At 39.6% G+C, this 10,279-nt stretch overlaps 1 protein-coding gene across 2 annotated transcripts; it reads left to right on the forward strand.

Moving 5' to 3' along the window:
- Window positions 1-1,658: 1,658 nt before the first annotated feature.
- Window positions 1,659-9,222, forward strand: LOC137949052 (BEL1-like homeodomain protein 7). Of its 2 annotated transcripts, XR_011111680.1 has the most exons (6): window positions 1,659-2,364; window positions 3,378-4,526; window positions 6,657-7,036; window positions 7,550-7,610; window positions 7,694-8,829; window positions 9,158-9,222. XR_011111680.1 is itself a non-coding variant. In XM_068795312.1 (5 exons), exons 2-5 carry the CDS (start codon window positions 3,501-3,503, stop codon window positions 8,351-8,353), a joined length of 2,127 nt encoding a protein of 708 aa, XP_068651413.1. In that variant the 5' UTR covers window positions 1,659-2,364; window positions 3,378-3,500; the 3' UTR covers window positions 8,354-9,100. The 2 variants fall into 2 exon arrangements, 1 of the variants encoding a protein (XP_068651413.1); XM_068795312.1 differs by lacking the exon at window positions 9,158-9,222 and having other exon boundaries at window positions 7,694-9,100.
- The last annotated feature ends 1,057 nt before the right edge of the window (window positions 9,223-10,279 follow it).

The following is a 10,279-nucleotide window of genomic DNA, read 5'->3' on the forward strand; positions in this document are numbered from 1 at the left end:
GGTTTCGTATATGGAAATTAGATATTAAATAAATCAATCTTAACGAATAGGATAAAAAATAGTAAATTAAAAATTCTATTTAAAATTTATGATTAAATAAATTTATTTAAACCTATTTTTCGAGAACGTGTATTGTTTTTTTAAATGCATTTATAGTTTCAGGGATAGGCCCAAACCTACCGTGCATGCGGACCCCACACGTGCTTCCGTCTAGGGCAAAAAAGCGAACCGCCCGCGTACACAGCACCGGATACGTACAAGCAACGCGTTGGAGAGTAAAAGAAACACCGATCAAATAAGACAAAGCATGATCCACGACTCGTAGGTACAGTGGGCCCGCTTCTAGTAATTGACCACGTCATTTCCGCGACTGGACCAGCAACCCGTCTTTCTCTCCTTCGAGTTCGTTTACCCAGTAGAGGAGCGACCGTCACGTTTTGATCTAACCACACGAGTCACGGCACGAGCGCCAAATGTACCATGACTTCGGTGTAGGTGGATATTAAACTAGATATATAATATTAATAAATAAATAATTTGTTATTAATTAGGCAGATTAATAGTCGTCGTATCTTTATTTAATTAATATAAAAAATAAAAATAATTATTTTTAATGGCATTTTTATATATATTCTAAAGCCGGCCGGTATAATGGCCTACAGCCCTTATAATAAGAAGTTGGTTTGCTAACTATGCCACCTACTCGATTTATTAAATACCTCGATCGCATAAATAACTTAAAAATTAGCCCTAATTTAAAATATTAAACATCGCGTGAGATTCACGGAAAATATTAATTTCAGATAATTTCCGATGCGGGTCCCGCCAAAATACGTGGCAGGGGGTGAGGTGATAAAAGTTGTTGATTTTGGTGGGTCCCGTTAGTTTTTTTAATTAAGAACAAATCAAGGTGATTAGACAATCATTGTCATCTTATCATCAGCTCCTACTATGGTTAACCCCAAAAAATAATAAACCCAATTAGGTCACTTAACTAATTCCTTGCTTGTATATAAAGAAAACTGATCTCATCGTGGCCGCTCGATTTGATCGGTCCCGTTAATCTTACCAACTGGAAGGTCGACGGCACGTCATATTATAACTTAATCAGCCGATTAACCAGACATGTCCCCTGGCCCACTTAATCGACCGGAGGCTGAAGCGCATGGGTGGATTATTTTTGACACGTCAGGTCTCTTAATCAATGATTGAACTTAATTTAATTAATTAGAGCAAAGTTACATTCTCAATGGAGCACGAGTAATGATTAGATGTTTTCCGCCGTAAATTTTCTGACATAAAAAATAAGTCACGTGGGGAAGACAAAAGTAGACGTGGCCGTATTTGATTCGTGCATTTGATGTCCCAGATGGACTGAGCGCGCCGTTGAAAACAGCGAATCGGACATCCCAATGAGCGTCTCTAGATCCGCTGCCGCGAGAGATACAGCTCCGTTTGTCAGAATTCGAAAAATGAACTGTCCTTCCCTAATTCACCCCTTGAGTTTCTATTTATCACGGAACTGCCACTAATGATGGACCTTCCGTGTATGATTGTTTTACAAAAGGGGGAGTATGATTTCAGGTGAAGCTCAAAAGAGACATGAGGACCACTGGACGGGTTTGGGTATCGCGACGTCGGCGCTAAGGTACGGAAAATACAAATGAAGGCCGGGTTGGATTTGAATGGGCACACGGCACGGCGGAGATCAGCTGAATCAAGCGGGTCCCTTCGCCATTAAATAACCGGATAATTTAATGTCGGTTAGTAAAAAAAAATTTTAATGGTTGGGGGAACCGGGAAAGGGTATCTGGTGTTGATGGAGTGATTGTGTGGTAGAATGAATGGTACATCTTGATTCTGCTTTTTTGATTTTTTGGTTCAGCTTGATCTGCGATGGTGGCAGGAGGAAGAGAGCGAGAGGGAGGTAGAAGAAGGGATGAATGGCAGGAAATTGGGTTTTAAGGGAGGTTTAGGTCTACCAACTGGTAGTTACAAGATTGAACACCTTAACCACACCAACAACAACACCAACAAGGCAACAACGGCAGCAGCATCAAAAGCACAATTTCAGAGAAAGGAAGATGGAGAGAGGTGGGGAGAGATTCCACGTGGGAGTATGGAATGTTGGGTCGTCTGATGATGGGGAGAGAGAAGGAGTATTAAATAATTGAGGGAGAAATAGGTTTGTGAGAATTTTATAAAATTTTCTTTGTTTGTTTTGCACTTTTTTGGGTCTTGTATTCGACCGATGAAAAGGGCTTGTTTCGGATCTCGGGATCGGCTTGTCTCCCAGAGGATCGGATGCCAATTCGAGCTCTCCTGCTCCCCACAACAGGCACAACCTCGAGCTCGCTGTCTCTGGTACTGTTTTTTATTGACTTTATCCTGAGATGAAACCCTTTTTTTTGTTTTTCGTTTTTCTTTTTTCTGGCTGTGTTTCCGCCTGCATATCTAGTGATCGGAACTTAAAGGGAGAGAAGAGAAGAGTCATCGTGTTTAGTTACAGTCTGCGACTTATATGCGAGTTTGGATTCTGTCGTTTTATCGTCTGTCAGTTTTTTTTTTTTTTTTTCCAATATTTCTTGACATTTGATTATTGCTCATTGCTTTTTTGGTTCTTAAAGGTGGATTTCTGGGGTTTGTTTGCTCTTTCCAGTTCTCCAGTTACTTGGTTTTACAGGAAGTTTGTTCTCCTGATATTGCATGTCCGCTTTCTACTTCGTTCCTGTTCGGAGTTGGGGATTGTTGAATTATTTGCTGCTGTGGTGGTTTAGACTTCTTATTTATATGTGACGTGCTTTCTTGTTTGCTTTATGGTTTTATCTGTCTCGATTATAGGATTGGGGTTTGTGGGTCTGGATTTTTCTGCTTTCTTATTTAAAATAAGGATTCTGTTACTTTGTCTTTTTGAGAGGAGATTTGATTTCCAGATGGATAGTTGAAGTTGTTCCTGTGAATAGATTTCTCTACCTGCAGCTTAGGCTTCTGTATGAGAAGCTTTAAGCAAGGAGAAGGTGACAGTTGGTCGCCGCTTCTGGTCCATCTTTTATGTATTCTCTTCTCGTGATGAGCGCTCTTAATGCTTCTTTATTTGGTTAGTAGCGACGCAACAGTTTTTCCATCACATTAAACAATAACTCATTTACAACGCCTGATGTTTGGTAAGAAAGTCCGAACGTATTCGTGCTCTGGTTAATTAACTCACAGCTGAAGGTGATGCAAAAAGCTTACATTCAAGTTGTTTCCTCTGATCGGGAAATTGTTCATGTTGCTGAGTTCTTGTGCAGCTTTTTGTTTTATCAAATTTTGTTTGAAAAATTCAATCTTGATCGTTGTATTTCCAGTTCATCATGAATCCTTATTTCTTCATGCAGTGGAAACTTCATGTAGAGTGGAAAAACTCTTCAGAACTTCTTCAGTACCGTATACCAGAAGAGACAGGATATTGATTCAGAATTCTTAGTCAAAACTGAACTTTGTCTACCCAAACCATTGAGATGGCGACTTACTACAACTCAGGCAATCAACGAGATGTCATGCCAACCCTTTACCTGAGGGAACCGGAATCTACTTCATATCCTGAGTCATCTTCTGTTCCCAATAACATGGTTTACATGAATTATTCATCTGCTGGGTCTCATCCAGATAATATAGGTGGAAATTCGCAATCCCAGCCAACATGTGTTGATATTCCAGTTCACAGTGCAATGCTCTCACAAGATCCATCACAAGGGACTTCAGAATCCACACAGACTCATCAAGGAATCCTTTCTAATTTGGGTTATGGAGTTTGGAGGGATGGGAGAAACGAGATGCTGTTCATGCAGCCTTCATCGAATGTGCAAGCTTTGGATCCACAGATGCATAGTGCAGCTGATACCCCAATGCATATGCAGACACAGTTGGGAATTTTTCATGGTGGTCCTAATGTTTCAGCCATTCAAGGGCAGGGCTTATCTCTTAGCCTCGGCACCCAAATCCCATCAGCCCTTCAAATGTCATCTTTCCAGTTCCGACCAGGTACCACAGACATATCTTTTGTGGGACTACATCAGTCAACTTCAGGTGATAGAGATGACACTACTACTCGGGGCGAACAGCCAAGGCATCCTGATTTGCTTCCTGCTTATTCTGATCAAGAAATGAAAGGAGATGTATCTAATAATCTTCAAAATTCCACCACTCTTAAACAGATAAATTCTGATCCAAATCAATATGCATTAACAAGCACAATTCCAAACTCAAAATATCTCCAAGCAGCTCAACAGCTGCTTGATGAAGTAGTTAATGTGAGGAAGGCTCTGCAGCAGGATAGAGAGAGGCATCAGAACTTTATGTCTGTTGGTATGCAGGGTCTGAAAGAGTCTGATGGAGGATCCAAGGGTGGAGGTTCATTACCATCTTCATCAGGAATGAGTTCAAACCCTCAAGAGGCATCTTCCAACTCCATGACTGATCTATCACCAGCTGAAAGGCAGGATTTGCAGAACAAGTTGTCAAAACTTTTAGCAATGTTAGATGAGGTAAAGTTTGCATCTATATAAGGAATTCTCTTCTTTACTTTTAGTAATCCGGCTTTGGACAATGGATCTCAATTTCTTGTATCGCATACTTTATTTATTCTCTGCATCCTGTCATGAAAATTTGGTTTTGGAAAAAAAAAATAGCTTCACACAATTTTTTTTGTTAAGCATGAGAAGTAATGAAAGAGGATCATCAGAAGACAAATAGAAAATTGCTGTGGGCATCCCTTGAAAGGAAAACCTATTGGCTCTTCAGAGGTCTTAGAATGTTGGCTTCTTTTTTATATGTTTGGTTTGCAAATGGGCAGTAATTTGGGAGTCGCTTTGTGCTTGAGTTGGAGAGAGTCAGGAAATAAGTTCACAATGTAACTAGAAGAATGAAAATTATTTGAGTCGAAGACATTTTCTATCTTCAACGTAGTCAGATAAACATTGTAAGTAAAGGAAATTCTTGAGTCAACAGCATGTACTGAGTTACTATAATTAGCTGTAAAGGAAATTCTTTTGCAGTTCAAAGGGTAAAGAGTAAAATAGTTAGTAGTTTAAGGAGATAATAGAAGATTTCTTGAGTTTCTGCTCTTACAGCTCGGAAAGAAGCAACCTTCTGTTTTTCTTCTTTAATTAAAGAAGTATGGATACCTCCCTGTTTTTTCTTTTATCAGTTTGGTGTATTTATGTCTTGAATAAAAAGGACGAACTCAGGAGCAGCTGATAGTCAAATGCAAAGATGTGTTGCCCTGTATTATATCTATTTGCAAGACTCAACTCTTTTAGTCTTTAGTCAGTCTCCTATCATGTCTTAGCTTTTAAGCACTCGAACTCGTTACTTTTCTGCTCTCATGTTTTGACACTTTTTTTTTTTTTTTCCAGTTAAGATCTAGCCTTTTCCTTTCATATATCCAGTATCAGATGGAACAAAAAACTTTTAATTGGTCGTACATGGATTTGAATATGATTGGAGAAACCACTTGAAGTATTTTGCCTTTTCCTTTCTTCTCTAACCTGTGAGATCAGTAATAAAGTATTATGAGCATCAAAAAGCATAATAAATTTTACTATTTTTAATAGGAGAAAAAATTATACTTAGTAATCTTTCTAAGTTGTTGTCCCATATGGTTTTCTTGGGCCAAGAGTTTTATAAACAGCTATGCTGTCCAAGACTTTGTTCAAACAGTCACATTGTTTGAAAAACAGATCAACTAGATAGTTTCTACAAAGTAAAGATTTTAGGAAAGGAACTTCAGTTGAATCTAATCAGACGCTTAATTTGCTCACCAGCCTTGTGAAGTTCAATTTGAAGTTCGGTGTGCCGAGAAAAGTGAGTCCAGAATCAGTGAACATGTTATTTTCATAGAATTTTTATGATACGCATGGATGATAAACTGTGGAAGCAATCACTTGTTGAATGTGTGGGCATTTGCTTTTTAGGCTCCTTCATGCCACTTTAGTTATTCTAGAAAAGTCAAGAAATGGTAATTAACCTTTTCTGGTCAGTAGGTACTAATACCATTTCACTTGGCACACTCTTTCGTTAAAATTTCTGAAATGCTTTTCAGTTAGCTATAAAGTTACACTTCAAATGAGACTCAGGCTGTGGTTCAGTGGTCTTGTGAGGGGTTTTCTGAATAGAGGTATCGAATTTGAGTCTATAACCAGGTATAAACCCGTTGTAATATAAACACCAAAAAAAAAAACGTTAAAGCTTCAGATGCTTAGATGAGGGAAACTGGTTTTACATTAATTGTGACTAGAGGTTCTTTCTCAATTCTGTAAGGTCGTGGAATATATGTGGTGACCTTATTAGTTGAGAATTATAGAGCAGTTACTGATTTGGTGAGACTCACCTGTCACAATCCAGATTGAATATGTAATATGCCTTTTGTAACTCAGGCTACTTACATGTTTTTCTGTACAAGCTCTATGTCCTCATTGCATAAATGAACAACATTATTATTTTCTTCTTAAAATACTATCAAGATTCTTTTTGCTCTACTGTAAAATGAGACTGCTTCCATTTACCTGTTGGAGGTGGAATCTTTGTGGGAAAAGGTATCACTTTCTCATTTGATGAATGTCATGTGGTTACTATTTTCATCTGAGAGAATAACTAATCCTGCTTACTCATTGCAGGTTGATCAAAGATACAAGCAATATTTCCATCAGATGCAAATTGTAGTCTCATCTTTTGATATAATAGCGGGAGCTGGGGCTGCTAAACCTTACACAGCACTTGCTCTCCAAACAATCTCTCGCCATTTCCGGTGCTTGAGAGATGCAATAAATGGTCAAATCCGAGCAGCCCGCAGAAGCCTTGGTGAGCAAGAAGGGTTAAACAGCAAGGGGAGTGGAGGGATCTCTCGCCTTCGTTTTGTGGATCAGCAGCTCAGGCAACAGCGGGCCTTGCAGCAGATTGGTATGGTTCAACAGCATGCATGGAGGCCACAGCGTGGATTGCCTGAGAGCTCAGTTTCAATCCTTCGTGCTTGGCTATTTGAGCACTTCCTTCACCCGTAAGTCCTGAAGAAACCTTTATTGTCCAAATTGAGCAAGTTGTTGGCTGCACAAATTAAATTCATGTTTACGAACAGCCAGAACCTGGCTCAGGAGAAAAACTGCCAGGATCATTAAGGCAGACAGCCTTTTTGTTTGTTTTCCAAAAATACTAACTTAAAGTCTAACTAGGCTTCTTTTCATATTCTTCTTATACTTTCAGTTAGAGGATAGAGTTTGGTCCAGTGAAATCACCTTCTCTAGAAAGGGAACATGGTTTCTAACATTTGCCATAGAGTAATACATAGAAGACCTGATTTTTAGCATTTCTGTACATAATATAGCATTATTTTTTCTGACAATTTAACTGGCTACCTGATTTCTCGATTGTAATTTATAACATTTCAGTGTTGGCTCATCAAGTGATGGGTCCTCGCTTCCTACACCTAGTTTGATCTCATTAAGAGACTAGATCTCTTTCCTTGTCTTGTTTGATAATTCACTTTTGTAATGTGGTATGTTTTGTCTACCAGTTATCCCAAGGACTCTGATAAAATAATGTTGGCAAGGCAGACTGGTTTGACCAGAAGTCAGGTAACTTATAATCATAACCTGTTGTTCTTTTCTTTTCCACTCTTTGACAGTTTAAGCTTCTAAGATTTATTCTTTTGGTTCAGGTTTCAAACTGGTTCATAAATGCACGCGTGCGTCTGTGGAAGCCCATGGTTGAGGAGATGTACAAAGAGGAAATTGGTGATGTAGAGATGGATTCAAATTCTTCATCTGAAAATGCATCCAAAGGGAGGGAGCAAGTAGGGAACTCAGAGGACAGGGAAGATAACCACAGCATGAAGTCCTCAGCTCCTGAAAATTCCCAATCCACCTCTCAGTTCAATGATACAAAATCTGATCATGTTTCAGATGTAGAAATGTCTGTCACAACATCTGTTTTCCACCACAGTGGAGGCCAGGAGGACCATGGTTATGTGAATGTGAAACCAAGGGATATGAAACCCAATACTGAAGATTGTAGTCTTCTTCAAGATGCTCTTCTTCAACGTGAAGGAAATGGAAGGTTCATGGCCTATCAGATGGCTGAGTTAGGCAGGTTTGGTGGTGGGGGTGTCTCACTAACACTGGGATTGCAGCATTGTGATGGTGGAATGACACCCGTCACTGCGGGTCAGCAGAACTTTGTTACTATGCGAGGGGACAGCATGTATAGTTCAGCTGCTCCTGTAAGCCCCACAGATTCTGACAATTTTGATTGTTTGAATCTGGCAAACCGGCAGCACAGGTTTGGATCCTCACAGTTGTTGCATGATTTTGTAGCTTGAGATTGGTGGGTGAAAATGGGGAACTGTTAATGGCAGTTGGGCAGCTTAAGCTCTTGAGAATAAGCTGGCTGTAGAAGCTATTTGTTAGGGCTCTCTGCTTCACGACAAGAACAGGAACAAGATTGTATTATATAAGAAGATAAAATGGTGGGAAGGATATACAGATATTTGTGTAGAACTCGGTTGGCATATTTGTAAAGATAGAATTCATAATTTTGTTGTACTATCTTGAAGAAGGGAACATGTAAAATTACTTGACTGAAAGATATATCATGTGGTATTGGATAAAGATGGGTGTAACGTCTAACCCATGGCATCTTTGATGGTGACTTTCATTTTGGATAAAGATGGCGATGTTGGAGGTTTGGATTGAAGCAGAGTGTTGTTGATGATGATGGTGGTGATATATGAAATGATGCTATATTGGAACAGTCTTACCAACTCAGTTTGTTGACTGATGATATGATGTTGGTGGGGTAAGAAACAAAAACAAACTTCTCTTTCAATGGTCATTTTGTCATATAACTCTGCCAATTTTAATACCTCTTTCAGGGATAATAGGCATTTTAATACAGGATCCATATCCCAGAAAGCAATTACAGTGATCATTTAATAATACACCTCTGCCAACTTCTAAGCTCTTTCAGGGGTAATGGGCATTTGACTGACTGAATTATTGCTTTCTGGACTCTCCATGATCACATTCATGTTTTTTTTTCTTTCTTTTTTTCGGTTCCCCAACAACTTCATGGCTGTTGGCCTTCAACTGATTCATTATTCATGTTATGCTTTCTGTGAATTCAGAGAAAGAGAAATGTTCTGTTCTGCCTTCATTCATTAAACGGTTGCAAGCTCACGTAGGAAATTGAAGAGGGATGATGCACTTCTCTCTAGGAAGGGTCCCGTCATTTCTTAAAATGCATCGATGGGGCCGTACTTGAAATCTGGTTTTAATGCATCTCTGCACTTATTGAGAATGACGTTATTCTCTTGGAACAAAGCCCACCATCTTTGCACTGTGCCGGTTCATAAAATAACTGCCATCATTCCTCGGTTCTCTTTTTCTCTCTTTTCCCTGCTTTTGTTTCCTTTTCTGCTCATCGAAGACGAAAGAGTCCTGTAGGACGAATTGATATGAGCAAGGCGCGTACCATGCTTGTCTCTGATTAGCTAAACAAACAATGGCATCAAAGAAGAAAACAATCCTTTGCGTCTTCTCGTACTCATTGAAGTCTCACGTCGAGTTTCATCTGGCACCTGGTGGGTGAGCAGCATCAGGCAGACAGGTCTAAATCAAGGTCAGTGTTGGATTCCAAGGTCCTTGTCTCTCCGTCGTAATCTGTATCATCTCAGCTTCTTCGTTCTTCGCCCCATTTTCTCTCTTACTTTTTCCTCTACAAAAATAAACGTCTGGGCTCGAGATTGCAGAACAAAAAAGGAAGAAGAACTTGATGAGAAGGAAGAAGAGGAAAATAAATTCGTCTTCGATGAGAAGGGTGATCTGATCTTTCTTTACAGCTTATTAATGATCACATAGAATAATCAAGAAGGAAGACATATAAGGGAAAGAACTTGATGGGTCCCGTGAAGGAGCAACGAAGGGTTTTCCTCATTCTGGAAATGATCGTGATGGTTCCATGGGCGCTGCTTCCATCCTATTGCATCTCAATAGGAGATGAACAGTCGCGATCATGTTCCCTTGCAAGTGGCCAGAGACCCCGTGTCCGGCGAAGTGGACCCCCTCCAGTTCTTCTCACTGTAGTAGAAGGAAGACAGAAAAAGTGAAAAAGAAGACAATGATTAAGAAAGTATCCCACCAATCAGTTTAAAATGAATTTGGAAAGGAGTAGACTCAGAAGCATACTAGGGTCTCTCTTTCTCTCCACATCCTTCTCTCTGCTGTCTGCACCCATGTATCTACTTTTG

The sequence above is a fragment of the Aristolochia californica genome, unplaced genomic scaffold, assembly GCF_029961685.1.
Source record: "Aristolochia californica isolate CCGP_79_NKW_82.1479 unplaced genomic scaffold, dmAriCali1.0.hap1 SCAF_13, whole genome shotgun sequence".
Lineage (NCBI taxonomy): Eukaryota > Viridiplantae > Streptophyta > Magnoliopsida > Piperales > Aristolochiaceae > Aristolochia > Aristolochia californica.